Below are 17662 nucleotides of genomic sequence, written 5' to 3'. Positions count from 1 at the left end.
CTTCTGACAATGCTGTCATTGTCAATATAAAACTTGTTAATGCTTTATGAATAGCACATGGGGCCTATTGACTAAGTAGTCCAGTACATGTCCCAGATCTGTCAGCTGGACTCTTCTCTCACATGCTAGTGAGCTCACTTTGGTTGGAATGCTACAGGAATCACTGGGCTGGCCACGCAGCACCCAATACCGGATGACAGCATTACATCTCCCAGAGTATTTTTTCCCCACATTGCTTCATTCTTCTAGTTTAAATATGGAGTCATTCCTTTTGCTGGGTTTACTGGTTGGGATTATATTAATACGATTCATCTTGTGGTCCTGCCTGAGCGCTTACATAGATTATAAACTGTCCCGAAGGTTTCCTGACGCAAGAAAAGAGAACTAAGACTTCAAAAGGCTGCTTCAGGTTTGAACTGACAATGAACTGGATAAGGTAGATGGAGCTAGAGTGGCTTTTACCCTGGGAGATAGAAAGAAATTACCTGTTGAGACTGCAACTGAGCACAGATTCTTCAGCAAGCCTCGTGCTGACAGAGGGGCAAAAGCTGACAGTTGGTCAAGTCGAATGAGTCCCTATCAAACTTGGGCAGGAGTTTGCTGCTGGGAACAGACCTCTAGGCTTTTGCCAGTTGAATGATCTAGACAAGCTCAAAGGAATCCTGTTGCTAGTGGCTCAGTCTTGACACATGAAATGTGATGGCGTGCTGCCTGCTGGACTGCCTGCTGCTCTCTGTGCTCAGATGCCATCTGAACAGCCTGCCTGGGTGCAGCCACTGCTGGTGCCTGAATGAAGCTGGAGATGAGTGGCTGGGCCTAGCATCCACTGGCTGAGCTCAACATCCACGTGCTGTGCTGTGGACTTGCAGGAATGGATCTTTTCTGATCAGCTGATTTGTTACCAAATTCCCTGTGGTTCTTCCCAGGCGGTTGGATCTGAAACCGACTGCAGGTTTTTCACTGGTACTAACCCACTGAGCAGTCCCATTTCATAGCAAGCCACGTCTCTGAGCAGCAGGACGAGCTGGATACCACTGGAATAGTCTGATTCTTGGAAAACTGTGTCACAGAGATTGCCTGATGGGCTCTGGCTGCATTTCAGCAGCAGCGAGGGCGGCAGGCACATCACAGCATGGAGTGCAGTGAGTTTGGACTCCAAACCAGAGCCTTTAAAAAGGAGCTTAATTGGAGACTGAAGGATTTGTCTGCTTGCCCAAGGCCATAGTGACTTAAGATTTTTGGTTGATACATCTTACAAAGTTAAAGAAGTTGTTCCAAGTGTATGCTTTCAAACTGATGTTGTACTGAGTCGAATGTCCACAAATCTTACTGCATATGCCACTCATTTTCATGTCTGCTATTAAGAACTGCATTTTTCTACAGTGAAATGAGGGAAATTGTACTGCCTGAGAAATGAAGTGTCCTTGGCCCTGTTGCAATGACAACAACAACAACTCCTTTCTGGGTTAATAATTTTCTCTGTCATGTCAAAGTGAAAATCTTTTGGTCTCTCACATGATGAAAGCATCATCAGCCTAAGTAAGCACCTCCAGCACTCCCTTAAAGAGTTCTGGCCCATTCATGACTCACACTCCTGCAGGCTTCTCAAATTAACAGTTGTTAATCAGCCCTTATCACTTCGTCTTTTTAAGCCTCCTAAAACGCAGACGGGAGAGCTGCTCTGTGTTTATGCTGTGGAGCAGGGTAAGTGTCAGGCCAATTGATTTCGGCTTTGGACTTTATCTATAGTGGATGAGCCACCTCCAGGCCACCCTGCTGTGCCTGGGGATGCTTGTCACTGGCTTGAGGCCTAGCCAGGTGAGCAATTAAATGGAGACCTAACCCCTGCCCATTTCTGTGGTTCTTGGTTTAAGTGATGATCCTGTCCTTCTTTGTGTGTGTTTCCAAACACCAGAAGGCCACAAAAGGAAAGTGAAATGTCTCCTGATGTGCAGACATACCTTTGATAGTGAGTAACTGGAAAAAGAGGCACAGTGCTCCATCTTTCTTCCTTCACTTCATCATCTCTATTCTTAGCTGTTATGTATAAAACAAAGCTGGCAAGTCTTCTTTAAGAAACAAGTCTTCTACTCCTTCATCTCAGTTACACTGAAATTATACCACATGAATTGCTTTAAGAATGTGGATATAATGAACAGGACAGGTGAAGTTGTGGGGCAATGTTTTGTTTGGGTATTAAGGTGTAGGTTTGTTGGGTTTTTTTGCTTGTTTGTTTCTTTGGGGGGTGTTTGTGGGTTTGCTGGGTTTTTTTTTCCCTTTCCCCAGGGCACAAAATCCTCCTGAGCTGTAAAAACTGAATTGGTTGTAAGAAGCCTTCTATCTGCACATGTCATTTCTGTCTGACACCCCCTAAGGTGCAAAGAGCTGTCAACGTGGACTGAATTTGGGTGTGGGGAGCTACTTACAGAGAAGCTCTGGGGCTGATGAGCGTGCCATTATATTTATTGATTAAAGTAATTCTGCAATTTGATTTCTCAGTGCCATTATAATAGCATCCACTTAAGCACTTGCTGTCAAACCATGTAAACCAAACTGCAAAAGGACTCTCTTAAATGGCTCGGGTGATGGAACAGGTTGTCTCGTTACTTTAGGTGGGTCCAGGACAGCAAACTTCAGAGTGGAGAAGCTAAAGACACAAATAGGGCTACAATGATGTTGACTCCTGCAGAAGGAATCTGCACAACTGGGGGCCCAGTGGCTTTTCCACCAAGGGTTTTACAGTGTGCTGCCACATCATGAACTGAGGCTCCAGGGAAATCTTGTAACCAGCACTGCTGTTGGTGTACCATGGCACAGCCCTAGGGAATGGAAAAAGCATTGTTAAGAGCTCTCTATCAGGATTCGTGCAGGCCTCAAATTGATGGACAATGAAATGACCGAAGTCCTGTCTTGGTTGTGTCAGCAGGAGCCCAGAGCTGCTCCATAAAGTGCAGCAGATTTATGCGTGATTGTCACCCAAGTGGGTGACTTTATAGGGCGGCTCTTTGACTCTCACTACAGGCAGGGTTACTGCATTTATTGCTAAGGCTGCCAGGCACTTCCAGTCCTAAAGGCCTATTTTCAGCTGTTCACAACTTTGTCAAAGCAGCTTTTCAAGCTAAATTTTTCCATGTTGCATCGGGTGTCTGCCTCAGGCTGAGTTCTCTTCAGAAAGCTTCAGCCAGAACAGTTTAATGCCTTCCAAGAACAAGACTAGAGAAAAATACATTGTTTTACTCATGCTAAAAAAAATTAGATTGGCAATGTTTTTCTCTGAAAAGATGCAGTTGTCCTGTTATGGGACATTATTTCCATCTCTCCCTCTCAGTCAGGGACATGTAACTTGTTCACACAAAGGAAACTACATAACTACCTACTTCAGATTCAAGGGGGACAAGACTGGATCTGATGTGAAGAAGTGAGGTTAAGCAGGAGAAAAAGAAACTATAATGAGGTGTTAGAGAGAGAAAAGGAGCCCTGCAAGCTGGGCTGCACTGTGAGGGAAGACTGAGTGAGCTACAGAGATAAAGAGCTGCTGGGTTGGTGGTGAGAACCAAGGACTGTTTCGGCAAAGGCACTGGGGCAGAGAAATAATGGGATGCTAGGAAGGAATTGAGGGAGGCTGTGGGTAAAAAGGAACAGCAGTATAGAAGGGAGAGCTGGGAAGAAGGAGGGAATGATGCTGAAAGAGCAGTCAATGAGGATGTAGGCACTGGGACTGAAAGCAAGGCCTGCAGGGGAGCGATTGACTGAACACTAGGCTGGGGCAGGAAATGGACTGGATGACGATGGGATAGTTTGAGCCAGCAGGTAGGACAAAAGCGGAGGCTGCAGTACATGACAAGAGTCAAATGGGGAGGCTGAGGCTTAGTGAGCAAAGTGTCTGGAGATGGAGCAAGAAATCCAGGGAGCTGTCAAAGAATTAGGAGCTGGGTGAAGTGGTTTTTGGCTATCAGCAAATGTCTGTGAAACTTACCTGCAGCCCATCTGCCACTCCTGCTCCAGCACATAGTGCTCTGGATCTGAGTCCCCCAGTTTTGCTGGCGAAACACAGGGGTGTCCATGTGCAATTGTGTGCTGAGCGTCTGCGGGGTCAGGCTGAGAGGGTGTGAAAAGAGCTGAACACCGAGATGATGACAGCAACAGAATTAAAACTTCCTGTGCAACTTTTGTGCTGCTCCCTGACTACCACGATAAAGTCTTAAGCTGCACTTTGCCAGTTTCTTCTGCTTATTTATTGCATGGGATGAAATATTTTGGGGTTGAAGTTCATGGAAACAATGCTCTGAGTGTTCCAGAAAAGATAGAAAATGAAAGGCAAAGCTTTAGGGAGACTGAAATTTTGAGTGCAGTGATTAATTCTGTCTTTCCTGTCACTGAGTTGTAAGTGAAAACACTTAGAGATGTGTGTTCCCTACTTTATGGCTGCTTACCTGAGGATCCTGATTCTATTTTGCTTGTGTGCCAAGCTGTAAGAGCTGCAGATTGCCCCTTTAACAAACTAGTACCAGTTTAACAAATAAGTGGTACCTACACCCAGAATTCAAATTCTGAGACTGAAGTCAGGCATCTAAGACAAGGAGATGCTAACAGGTTACCTGCAGGAGAGTGGCTTCTTATTGTGAAATGAGATAATGTGGACATAGCAAAGAAGTTAATCAACACCTGCGAAGCAGATAAACATTAGAGGACATTCAGGAGGAAATTCATTATGCTTGCACAGGAGACCAAGCACCGATAATGAAGAAAACACAAGCCCTCATTAAGCAAGCAGTGTCCATCTCAGCAACATAATCTTCTTGGCAAATGAGTATAAGAAAATGGAGGGAAATGAGCTTTTCCTCCCCACGTGTCACAGAAGAAATCAGGAGCTGCTTCTCTCTAGGGTAGACCTCATTGCATTCTACAACTGCCTGAAGGGAGGCTGTAGCCAGGTGGGGTTGGTCTCTTCTCCCAGGCAACCAGCAACAGAAGAAGGGGACACAGTCTCAAGCTGTGCAGGGGAGGTCTAGGCTGGATGTTAGGAGGAAGTTGTTGACAGAGAGAGTGACTGGCATTGGAATGGGCTGCCCAGGGAGGTGGTGGAGTTGCCAGCCCTGGAGGTGTTCAAGGAAAGCCTGGCTGGGGCACTTAGTGCCATGGTCTAGATGACTGGATAGGGCTGGGTGCTAGGTTGGACTGGATGATCTTGGAGGTCTCTTCCAACCTGGTTGATTCTATGATTCTATGATTTCACCTGAATGTGCCCCTGTATGTGCCAGTCCCAAGACAGGCACTTCCAGCAGCAGACCTGTGTGGCTGTGGTAGCTGATGAGATACCTGATTTTATGTCTGTGCTCACTGGCTCTCTCCCCACACATGCTTTCCTTGGCATGAGCCTCAGACTGACTATAGCGACTTCCAGGTTTTTAGCCCCTGTGGAATGTCTCCCACCACACCTACATTTAAACGGGTGCAGGATCCAGTTAGATAATTTGTTCCTAGGTGGTTGCACTGCTGTAGGTGAGCTCCAGACCGCAGAGCAGGTTGGAGATGGTGTTTGAAGAAGATGTGAACAGTGTTGTGTCGGGGGACGGATCTGTTTCAGAGTGATAATCTAACTGGAGGGCGTCCTTTGTGTAACCCTGTTAACATCTGAAACTATTCAGGGAAACCCTGTGGCCCAAGTACTATGGAATGTAGTTAGGAAAAACAGGGTTTTCTCAAATATTTCAGATGTGGAATATTTACTTTGTAGCCGAAGAAACTGGTTTTGTTGCCAAGCAACTGACCATGTGTAGGACTTGCTGCCAACTTACTTGAAAAAAATGCAAAACCCCTGCTTGCCTCTGCTGAGGCTGCATGTCAGCATCTAGTCTGTGGTGAGGAGAAACCCTGACATGAAATCCATGTGACAGGATTCATTCTTAGTTAGGTATTTTCCCTCTGCTTTTCTCTGTCTCTGATTGACAGAGGAAGCCATTGGCAACTTTCCAAAGCCTTCCATTCTGACGTCTGCATCATCAGAGCATCAGATAATGGAGTTCAGTCATTTGCTCTTTGCTGCACTTCTGGTCCCAAAGCAGCAAAGACCTTAGATGCAATTCAGAATTCTGCTCAGATTGTTTTCTTGACTTGATAGATTTGCTTGAGCAGGCATCCAGATACTCAAATATTGTTTGGTTTAGAATTCAGGTGCCCAGGCTTGTTTTCGAGGGAGCTAAAGGCGCTCAGCTTGCCCTCAATGGATGAAGGCTCAAGGTGGACATAAACTGCTTTGTTGAAAGCTTATAGTGATGTGGTTGTAACCATTTCAGCATGAGCAGAGCACTCCCTACCACACAAATCTGTTGAATGGAAAGCAACTAGTTGGGGAGTCATCTCTTGGTAAAGTGAAAGGGGCAGCTTTAAGGGAGCAGTCATTCTGGCTTCACCTTGATGGGTTTGAGATTCACTCCTTGCAGGGAACATGCTTGTAATGAATGTTTCCACCTCTGCTTCTGGACTGGGGGCCTTTGTTAGCTGTAAACCTGAGGAAGAGTGTCCATTAGCTGCTCTTTTAAAACCTGAGTGGCCTGCTTGGCCACAGGTGAGCCCAGCAGGAAGCACTCCCACTTGAATAAACCTGGAGAAGGGAGATATGAATGTTGCTTGATACAAGAATCAGACTTGCAGCTAATATTATGGGGAAGGATGTGGAGAAGCCACAAGAAGATGTAAGCCAGAGTTGTGAAATTTGAGGGCTTAGGAGCAGCCTTGCTATTTCCAAACTTGCCATGAGATACCTGAGTCCCGTTTCTGATAGCATCGCTTTCCTAAAGCAGCCCAGGAAGCACCTGCTTGCCTGCTTCCAGGGTGGATTGGTTTGTCTGTTCTTTGTTGTGTGCGTAGTGTGGTTCCATGCTTCACTGCCTACTTTGCAGAAACTGCTTGTGTTTATCCCAGGAGAGGTCAGATGTCAGATTCTCTATGTTTTCAAGCACAAAAGGAACTTGCCCATGATGCTGCTGTTCAGCCTGCTAAAGCTTCCTCTCCAACCTTAGCTCTTCTTCCCATTTTGTCCTCCTCCTTCAGAATAATGCCTGTCAGTTGACCTCGTTTAGCAGTCAAGGCTCCACATGGTGGCATCACCTGTTCTGCAGCTTGATCTTCAGCTGCTGGTTGGAGATTGTGTGTGCACATGTTAGTTTGGTTGGCTTCTCTGACCTTGAGTGGTTTTAAAATGATAATGTTGTAAACTAATTAATTGGAAAGTTCAAGTAATGGATTGCTTTAAAAAAAAAAAAAAACTCTTTCAAAGTAATTTCAATCACCTAAGAATGGTGATTGTCCTCCAGTAAGACAAGAAATGATTTGCTGAAAATGAAGCTAAAGATGCTTTCCATGTTTCTGGTGTGTTTGGGGGAATTAATCTCCCCCAATTTCCACTCGTTATGTTTTTCTGTAGCTGCTGTGCTGACGAGTTTGAGATTTGTGTTAACGGAGTTTCATTTGGGAAAAGCTTTGAGATTTCAGGCTGGGCTCCAGAAAACGCTGAGTTATTCCAAGTGTGGCTCTCCACCATAAAACCAGCTAAACTGTGTATGAGCATCAGTGCTGCATGCAGTTTCTGTTGTGATGTTGTCAACAAGGAAATGGGTACATAAGGACTGATATCTCTCAGCTGTTGAGAGCTGGGGCTCCTGGCAGTCCTCATGCAATCAAGAGCTCCTGGCATTCCTTAGGGAGCAAAATCAGTGACAACAGTGATCTGAGTTGTCACTTACTTGCTGATATTTACTTCCAGCAGTGGAAATCACAACGTACCGCAGGTGTATTTTAGGCAGCTTGCATGTACCAGAGGTGAACACCTCTCACAACAGTGTTGTGTTGTGTTGCTGCTGGGGGATGGAATTGTTTCTGATCCAGAGTGAGAAGCATACCTAGAAGGGGGTGAAATAGTCCTTTTTTATTTGCATTTTTGTTTGTGTTTGTTTTCAGTTCTGGTTTGGTTTGGTGGGTGTTTTTTGTCAGTACAGGGGATATAGTTTCCCATGTTAAATCAAATGTCACACCTGTGGTCTGCACAAATATCAGAATTTTGGGTTAGCCTCCTGGTATCTTGACCTCAATAGTGTGAGTATGTGAAGGACTGTACTTGATATCTAACGGTGAAAGAAAATGCTCTCTGCTTTTGCATGCAAGTTCAAATGGAAGGAATGTCTAAGAGTAAGAAAGTTTTTGCAGTCACACTCACTGCAAAATTCTCTTTTTAACACAACAAAATCAGCAGAAATCTTAAAAATAATTTGTAGATTGGGGCTGCCTAAAGATCCAGCCTGGAAATAACCATTCTGTCATCTTGAAATCTTCCCTGCTTGTGTCATAGCTGTGTGATGAGGGAGCAGAGGCAACGCTGTCTGACTTTACTGCTGTACGCAAGAGTAACAGTTGGTCAAAGCGTGATCCAGTTTCGTGTTTTCCCCAGATCCTCTGCAATATGACTGCACCTACTTTTCAGCCTAGTTACTCGAGGGAGTGTTTGATCACAGCAGCTATTGAAAACTTTAAGCTGAAGCTTGCTTTCCCAGCTCTAATAAGGGCACAGTGCAGTGGCTGTGGTGTGTCATGCGTTGTTTTATTTGCAAACCCCTTGTACTTTGTGCACTCTCTACATGCTGTGCTGCTCACGAGGCCATTACTTATGCTGCCCCTGCTTCCTAGCTGTGCTGGAGTTAGTTTGCACTGGTCCACTGAGTCTGTACCGCCAAAGACAGTTCATGAGCAAGGCAATCCTTTGCTGTCATTGTTGCTGTAACAGTGCCTGTGCTGCACGGAGCCCAAAGCTCTGAGCAAGGGAGTATTGTCAAAACATCCCATCAATGCCTGAAGGCTGCACAAGCTCCAAGTCAGTGACAGCTGATGTGAAGCAGAACATCTCCAAAGATGCTTCGTGTTGCACTGGGGTATGACCTGGAGGATAGCCAGTCTCACGGCCTGGGCAGCCCTGCTCCTGTGTACCTGCCCTGGCTCTCTTGGGGCTGTTTGAATGCTGCTGAGAGCCTGGCTCAGCAAGTGAGTGCTGCAGACTCCTTTTCTGAGAGCATGTACATGTCACGCACGTGTCGCTTGTGGCTGGGGCTGCAACAAACACAGGTGTGAGCTACAGCTGGCATGCACACAGCTGGCATGCACACAGCTGGGAAATGGGGCAAACAGAAGGGTGTGGAGGAGAAATGTGGTCTCATGCTTCTTGTGGTTTGCAGGTATTACTAACCACATTTTGCAGTAAAATTTACTGGTGCACCTTATGCAAAAGCAATATTAAATCACCTATCAGCTGAAACACTGCTTCCTTATTTTCCTTAAAGATGGTGCTCAAGGATACCAATCCTTCTTTGCCAAACATTTGTAGTTGCTTGTTTTTCCCATTCCCACTTTTTCTGCCTGTCTTCTACTGAACTGAAAAAAGAACTGGTCTATGCAACGTTAACAGTCACCTGTGGAATAGTTAGGACAAAGTGCGATGCTCTGAGGCTCCCCTTGCCCAAGGCTTCCAGAAGGAGTCTCTGTAATCATCCAGCCTTCGATGCCTGTATTGGGTTACACCAGGAATGTGGAAAGGCTACATGGGAAAATCTGTCAGACTGTGAAAAGATCTCAGGCTTTGAAATTTTATAGAGCTTGCTTGCTAATGTACATTCCATATTTCTGAGTGTCTAGCTGCCCTTGCTCCTCGTGAGGATGTGATGTGTGCTGTGGAACATACCTGCGTGTGTTGATACAAGAGCTGCTGAGCTGACAAACAAGCCACACAGCTGGGAAGTCAAAGAGGAAATCCCAGTAGAGGGTGAATGAGGGTGACACCTACTAGTGTTGGTACAGTTTAGGGTCAGTCCCCACTTACAGAACATGATCTCTGATGTAGTGAGAAGCACTGGAGTAGCTCCTTTCTGGAACAGCATTCTAGTAAAATCCCATGTTAAGAGTGGGGCCCATGTTTTTCCTATCATCAGATAATTATAAGAGACTCAACTTCAGCTGCTATAGATCAAGTTCATATTCATAAGTGGATTTGCTTTCAGATATTTTAGCAAGACTGAAATTTGCAAGTCACCAAGTGCAGCTAACAGGACTTTGATCAGGTGCCCTGAGTTGTGCCTTTATGGCCTGCAGTGGATGTTATGTGTGCTTGTGAAACAGAATGAAACGATCCTCTGACTCCTGCAATCAGCTGTTGTGCATGGAAGCCCCCCTGTAAACACCTTCAAGAGCCTGAAACTGTGGGCTGTAGTCAAGAGACTTAGAATCATAGAATCAACCAGGTTGGAAGAGTCTTGCAAGCTCATCCAGTCCAACCTAGCACCCAGCCCTATCCAATCAACCAGACCATGGCACTAAGTGCCTCATCCAGTCTTTTCTTGAAGACCCCCAGGGACGGTGACTCCACCACCTCCCTGGGCAGCCCATTCCAATGGGAAATCACTCTCTCTGTGAAGAACTTCTTCCTAACATCCAGCCTATACCTACCCTGGCACAACTTGAGACTGTGTCCCCTTGTTCTATTGCTGGTTACCTGGGAGAAGAGGCCACCCCCCACCTGGCTACAATGCCCTTTCAGGTAGTTGTAGACAGTAATAAGATCACCCCTGAGCCTCCTCTTCTCCAGGCTAAACAGGCCCAGCTCCCTCAACCTCTCCTCATAGGATTTGTGCTCCAGGCCCCTCACCAGCTTCATTGCCCTTCTCTGGACATGTTCCAGCACCTCAACATCCTTCTTGAATTGAGGGGCCCAGAACTGGACACAGTACTCAAGGTGTGGTCTGACCAGTGCTGAGTACAGGGGAAGAATAACCTCCCTTGTCCTACTGGCCACACTGTTCCTGAACCAGGTTTTGTCCACAGGAGAACAAGTGCTGGTTTCCAGCAGCTACTGCTCCTTTGAGAAGACCACCCATATGGAGACACGGCCTAGAGCAAGCTCAGGCCCTAGTTGAGGGACTGCAGCGTTCACCCATGGTAGCTGTCAGCAGCACCTGGCTGGCTGCTGGACCCTCAGCAGCTCTAGGCTCATGTATGCATCGAGTGCGATGGATTACGGACACCTTCCTGTTGTTTTGCTGGGCTTGTATCCAGACCTCGATGTTATTCAAGCCTCATCTTCTTGTTTAAAAGATGAAGTAAATGCATGTTGAAAGGGATCTATTTCTACATGGCAATTAAAATATCCTCTGCTATAAACATCTCTAGGATGCCCCGGATGGGAAAGTTGCCAGGTTCACATGTCGCATTGCTTGCAGAAGTACAACGAATGTACAGTGCTCTGAACAGGCTGGAAAGAAAGTCATTTTCCAGCTCTTAAAAAGCTTTTTTTAGCTTTTCATGCTGCTCTGAAGTCAAATTATGATGATTTTAAAGGCAGAACTGTTAAATGCCAATGATTTGTCAGGACTAGCACACTTGGGCCCATGCTTAATATCTTCATTGTGCACAGGAAATGCATTTAAAGTAAAACCAGCCAGAAAATCTGTGCTGCTTATATATATATACACAAGTTTAGTTAACTTCATTATATTAGAATAATCTTCAAACAACTTCTGTCATTTTACTCCAGCATTGCTGTGTCTGACAAAGACTACAACTATGTAGAATGGGAATATAAGGAGGAGTCTGTAAGATTTGCTGCTTTTGACATGATTAGATACCAGATTATTTCCCTTGACTTTGAAGAGTGCATCTCTCATGGGCTTGATCAAACTGATTTCAATTTATAAAAGCATCTCTGGATGTAATTTGTTACCTTTAATAGAATGTGTGGTGAACCTCGTGCCTGATCATAGGATCATTAAGGTTGGAAAAGACCTCTAAGACCATCAAGCCAACGCTACCATGTCCCAAAGTGGCAGTTTTACACATTTCTTTAACTCCCCCTGCAGAAGTGGTGACTCCACCACTTCCCTAGACAGCCTGTTACATGCAGTTAGAGGTCTGAATGCAATCTGATTAACTTCAGGCCTTTTGCTGAGTTGCAGGCTGCAGACAGGGGTGTTGTGCCTGCCAGGAGGCGCGTGGGTTGGGATGCTGTCTCCTGTCAGCATCCAGGTAGAGGCAGGCACTGTACCCTGCCCTTCTGCCCTGCCAGTGCCTTCTGGGATGCTTTCAGAGGAATCGCTCAGCAAGATGCACAAACTAATGAAATGAAGTGTTCTGTATTCCCTGGTAATTGTGGTGAAGATCTTCAGTGCAATGTGCTTTAAAAAGCAATACTGTTCTAGAGCCTGGAGTCGTTATTGGAGAAGAAAGCCCAGTGTGGTAGTGCTAATGACCCGTCCCAAAGCAGTGAGAGTTCCTGTAGTCTGTTGTTGCTCTGCAGGAACAATTCTGATGGGCAGACCCCAGAGGAGTGCTAACAATTGCAAAGTTTTACCTGAACGATTAAGGTTAGCTTCAGTAGTAGGATTATCTCGGAAGTACATCAGCCCCTCTACATAGTATCACAGTATCACAGTATCACCAAGGTTGGAAGAGACCTCACAGATCATCAAGTCCAACCCTTTACCACAGTGCCCAAGGCTAGACCATGGCACCAAGTGCCACATCCAACCTTGCCTTGAACTGCCCCAGGGACGACGACTCCACCACCTCCCCAGGCAGCCCATTCCAGTGCCTAATGACTCTCTCAGTGAAGAACTTTCTCCTCACCTCGAGCCGAAATTTCCCCTGGCGCAGCCTGAGGCTGTGTCCTCTTGTTCTGGAGCTGGCCACCTGAGAGAAGAGAGCAACCTCCTCCTGGCCACAACCACCCCTCAGGTAGTTGTAGACAGCAATAAGGTCACCCCTGAGCCTCCTCTTCTCCAGGCTAAACAACCCCAGCTCCCTAAGCCTCTCCTCGTAGGGCTTGTGCTCAAGGCCTCTCACCAGCCTCGTCGCCCTTCTCTGGACACGCTCAAGCATCTCAGTGTCCTTCCTAAACTGGGGGGCCCAGAACTGAACGCAGTACTCGAGGTGTGGTCTGACCAGTGCAGAGTACAGGGGCAGAATGACCTCCCTGCTCCTGCTGACCACACCACTCCTGATACAAGCCAGGATGCCACTGGCTCTCTTGGCCACCTGGGCACACTGCTGGCTCATGTTCAGGCGGGTATCAATCAGTACCCCCAGATCCCTCTCTGTCTGGCTGCTCTCCAGCCACTCCGACCCCAGCCTGTATCTCTGCATGGGGTTGTTGTGGCCAAAGTGCAGCACCCTGCACTTTGAGCTATTGAACCCCATCCCATTGGCCTCTGCCCATCTGTGCAGGCGGTCAAGGTCCCGCTGCAGAGCCCTTCTGCCCTCCAGCTCAGTCACATCTGCCCCCAGCTTAGTGTCATCTGCAAACTTGCTGATGACTGACTCGATGCCCTCATCCAGATCATCTATGAAGATGTTAAAGAGGATGGGGCCCAGCACTGATCCCTGAGGGACACCACTAGTGACTGGCCGCCAGCTGGATGTGGCACCATTCACCACCACTCTCTGGGTCCGGCCCTCCAGCCAGTTCCTAACCCAGCACAGAGTGTTACCATCCAAGCCGCGGGTTGACAGCTTAGCCAGCAGTTTGCTGTGGGGGACAGTGTCAAAGGCCTTGCTGAAGTCCAGATAGACCACATCCACAGGCCTCCCCACATCCACCAAGCGGGTCACCTGATCATAGAAGGAGATCAGGTTAGAAAGGCAGGATCTGCCCTTCCTAAACCCATGCTGGCTGGACCTGAGATCTTTGCCATCCCTCAGGTGCGCAGTTATTGGCCCCAAGAGAACCTGCTCCATCAGTTTCCCTGGCACTGAGGTCAGGCTGACGGGTCTGTAGTTCCCAGGTTCCTCCATCCGACCCTTTTTGTGGATGGGGACCACGTTGGCCATTTTCCAGTCTCCTGGGACCTCTCCGGTGAGCCAGGACTGCTGGAAAATGATGGAGAGTGGCTTGGCCAGCTCAGCTGCCAGCTCTCTCAGCACCCTGGGATGGATCCCATCTGGTCCCATGGACTTGTGGGTGTCCAGATGGCTCAGCAGGTCCTGAACTAATTCCTCATGAATTTCCAGGGGAACACACTGCTCCCCGACCCCATCCCCCAGTTTAAGAGGCCATTTGCCTCCTCCTCCTCTCTCCTTACTGTTGAAAACTGAGGCAAAGAAGGCATTCAGGACCTCTGCCTTTGCTTCATCATCAGTTATAGTGTTCCCCTCCTGGTCCAGTAAGGAGTGGAGGCTCTTCTTGCCCTTCCTTTTAGCATTGATAAATTTATAAAAGTGTTTTTTGTTAAATTACACGGAAGTGGCCAGCCTAAGTTCTAGCTGAGCCTTAGCCCCTCTAATTTTTCTCCTACATAGTCTGGCTACCTCCTTAAACACATCAGGAGAAGCCTTCCCCTCCTTCCAGAGGTGATACACCCTCTTTTTCTCCCCCACTTCCTTCAGGAGCTCTTTGCTCATCCAGGCTGGTCGCCTTCCCCTGCGGCTCATCTTTCGGCATGTGGGAACTGCCAGTTCCTGTGCCTTCAAGAGCTCCTGTTTAAAGTAAGTCCAACCATCCTGGACCCCTTTGTTCTCAAGAACTGCTGCCCAGGGGACATTGGAAATAAGTTCCTTGAGCAAATTGAAGTTTGCCCTCCTAAAGTCCAAGGTGTAGGTTTTGTTGAGGTGCCTCCCTACCTCCCTGTATATTGAAAACTCCACTAACTCGTGGTCGCTACACCCTAGGCAGCCTCCCACTATCACATCTCCTACCAGCCATGCACTGCTTCAGCTGTGAGAGAGGAGCCTCGCAGTGCTCTAGAAGCCTTACAGTGCAGGTGTGTTTACTGCTGCTGCCCCTGGTGCTGCACTGCACCCCAGGAGTGGCGTGAGGAGCCATCAGTACAGCCGAGAAGCAGCTAGTTCTGGATGCCTGTCTGCCGAAGGTGTCACTGACCTGCAATCCTGGGAAATCTCCGTTGCGATATTTGCCTGACATTGTATCTGCTAACAGAAAGCAGTTGGTTCACTCGTGCTGAAGCGGGGAGCTCGGGATTCCGCTGCAAGTGCTGAACGAGTACTAGATGGGAATCAGCACTAGAAAAGGAGGAATGAGTGGGGATAGGCACTGAGCGTTTATTCCCTTTGAAAGGCGATCTCTCCGCCTGAGACTTAGAGTTACTGAGAGCTGCTGGCTGACAGGAATGGCTGCAGGTAGGATGTGGCCTCAGGGTTGATGGGTGGCTGCTGTTAGGTTTTAATCCAGGCTTCCATCGGAATGCAAAGTTCCTAGCTTGAGATCAATCACACAGGGACATCGAGAAGAAAATGTCAGTCATGGTATTTGTCTGCTTCTCAGGCTGCCCAAGATGTGAAGCTGCTTTTGCTTGCAGTGACAGGCCTGTACTGCCAGGCACTGTGATGCTTTCTTATTCCAGCCCTTTGCTTGCTGGTGAAGTAGAAACCTTTTCTGCTGCACCGCTCATTCCTCACACTTTTGGATGAATCATGGTTGTGTTGCCTACACAGATAAATCCCAGGGGCTTGGGACATCACTGTGACAAGGCAGAAGGTGCCTGAGTCACTCAAGGCGGGCAGCATGCCAGCGGCTGTGGTCTTCATCTGAATTCATTTCATCACGCTGCAGAAACAGCAGAATACAACCAGAACGCAAGCGGGGGCAGAAGAATTACACAACGAGCAGAGACGAGCCAGAATCAGTTGGTAGCTGTGACTTAGGAGATGCTTTCGTGTGAGCTGCTGTCTGGCACATCCAACTTGTCATCACAGGTGTTCATACAGCAGAGGCTGGTGCAGGGAGGGCAGCGCTGGGCAGTGTGAGGAATCTGAGCCTTCTAGTGTGGCTCCAAACAGCACACAAGCTCAACTAATGACCATGAAGCAGTGGTCTCAAGTCTTAAGGGTTCTTTACAACAGGACCTGCTGAACTTCCTTCTATTTGCCATTCCCTAAATGGCAGCAGAGAGGTCTATGGGTATGGAAGCCGAGAAAAGGATAAACCTACAGTGCTTTAAGGATAGTTTTAAGAAGTGACAGCTCTGAAAAAACATCTGCTGTTGCTTTTATTTACCTTCAGATTGTTCCTCAAACATACAGAGCTCAAAAATGGGATAAATGTAATGTGCACAACTGCAGGCATCACGCTTTGAAACCATAACTTCAATTGCTTCTTTGCTCATTGGAGAAGGGAGGATTCCTGCTCAGGTCAAGGGGGATGCAGCAGACTGCAGACAACTGCTGCTGTTAGTTAGGATGCTGTGACTGGCAGTAGATAGAAGTGAGTCCCCGTGTAAAGCAGCACTATTAACTGACCAGCTTCTAGCCAGTGCTAAGGGTCAACAGATGATTGAATTAGAAAAGGGAACCAGCTTAACTGAACACAAATCCTTCACTGCTGTGCCAGGTTTGGTTAAAGTGCATGGAAGTGTTGGTTAGTGCTTGGAAATGAAAGCTTTCACCCACCTGCCAAGTCCTGTGATTTCCTGCACTTCCAGAGTGAAGCCAGCTGTGGTCAAGTTTCTGTTCAAGTCGAGGACTGAATCTTTTAAAGCTGAAAGGAGAGGATTTTTAAAAGCTTTTGTCATTTCTGATTGCTGAAGATATCTCTAATTCAGCAAAGAGCTGATGCTTTTTTTCTGTTACTCAGCTCCCTGTTGTGCCCCCTTGGGTCACCAGAACAGTCTCCCAGTTGCACCTGATGATGCACATAGCTCTGGGGGGCATCCCTGCCCTCCTCTTGGTTACAAAAGGCACAACCTGCTTTCCCTGCCTTCTCCACCCTGCCGAGGACCCTTCAGCTGTGCGTTTCAGCTCCGAGACAGGACAGCCTGTGTGAGTTCAGCAAGTCCATGTGGTTCTTGAGTGCTTTTCCCAAGGTGAGGATTAGGCAGCATGAAATGCTGCTCGCTCGACGGAGAGAGGAAATCTCGTGTAATGCTTTTGCTCTGCTAACATCAATGTAAAGAGCTGCCTGGGAGTTTTGGAATGGAATCTATCATCACTGTAATCCTGTTCTGGAAAATTGTGATGGAGACAGCACCGGGAGTGATGTCACTGGCTGTCTGACACAGCCATTGCCCACAGCCAGCTCATCTTCTTGCCACAATTTCCTTTGTCTCTGACATCTGAAGCCCACTTGGCAAGGTTACTGGTGTTGCTTTTTCTTTCACGGCTCTGTTAAAATTCCAAACACAGATATGTGAGAAAAAGGAGGGTCTGTTCCATGCTCTCTGCAGACTCCAGAGGAATTTTTGTGCACTCTGCCTTCAGTGTCCTGTGCAGGAAATTCTATTTTGGTCCATACAACACAATAAACAAACCTCCTGTGTGCTAGCTTTAGATTTTAGCACTGCTGTCGCAGTCCATGGCAATGGTAAAACTCTTGGAAAGAAGCAGCTTACTTTGTGAGGTCTCTGGCCTGCCCTCGCTCTCACATACACCTATCTGTTAGACCTGTTCCCATCTAGGGCAGTGGCAGTTGTATGACATGATGTGAAAATGTTATTTATATACTGTGTGCAAGCAATTAGGTCGAGCAAGCATACTTGGTTATTATCCCTCCCTGCCCTTGCAAATTGATGCTGCAGTGCTGAGAAGCGCTGTGGTCTGCAGTGCTGGGGTGTGAGGAGGCAGCCTGTGTGCTCCTGCTGTGTTGGAGGTGTGTGCCTTTTCCCCCGGGTGAGTGTTACGT

The 17662-nt window shown here is 47.4% G+C and overlaps 1 protein-coding gene across 1 annotated transcript; it reads left to right on the top strand.

The window, feature by feature from the left end:
- Nucleotides 1-256: 256 nt before the first annotated feature.
- Nucleotides 257-388, top strand: SMIM38 (small integral membrane protein 38). The gene has a single exon (XM_064163581.1). The coding sequence runs from the start codon at nucleotides 257-259 to the stop codon at nucleotides 386-388; it is 132 nt and encodes a 43-aa protein (XP_064019651.1).
- Nucleotides 389-17662: the final 17274 nt, after the last annotated feature.

This window comes from Pogoniulus pusillus, chromosome 24 (assembly GCF_015220805.1).
Source record: "Pogoniulus pusillus isolate bPogPus1 chromosome 24, bPogPus1.pri, whole genome shotgun sequence".
Classification (NCBI taxonomy): domain Eukaryota; kingdom Metazoa; phylum Chordata; class Aves; order Piciformes; family Lybiidae; genus Pogoniulus; species Pogoniulus pusillus.
Note: the sequence above shows the minus strand (reverse complement) of the source record. Positions and strands in the feature narration are given on the sequence as shown.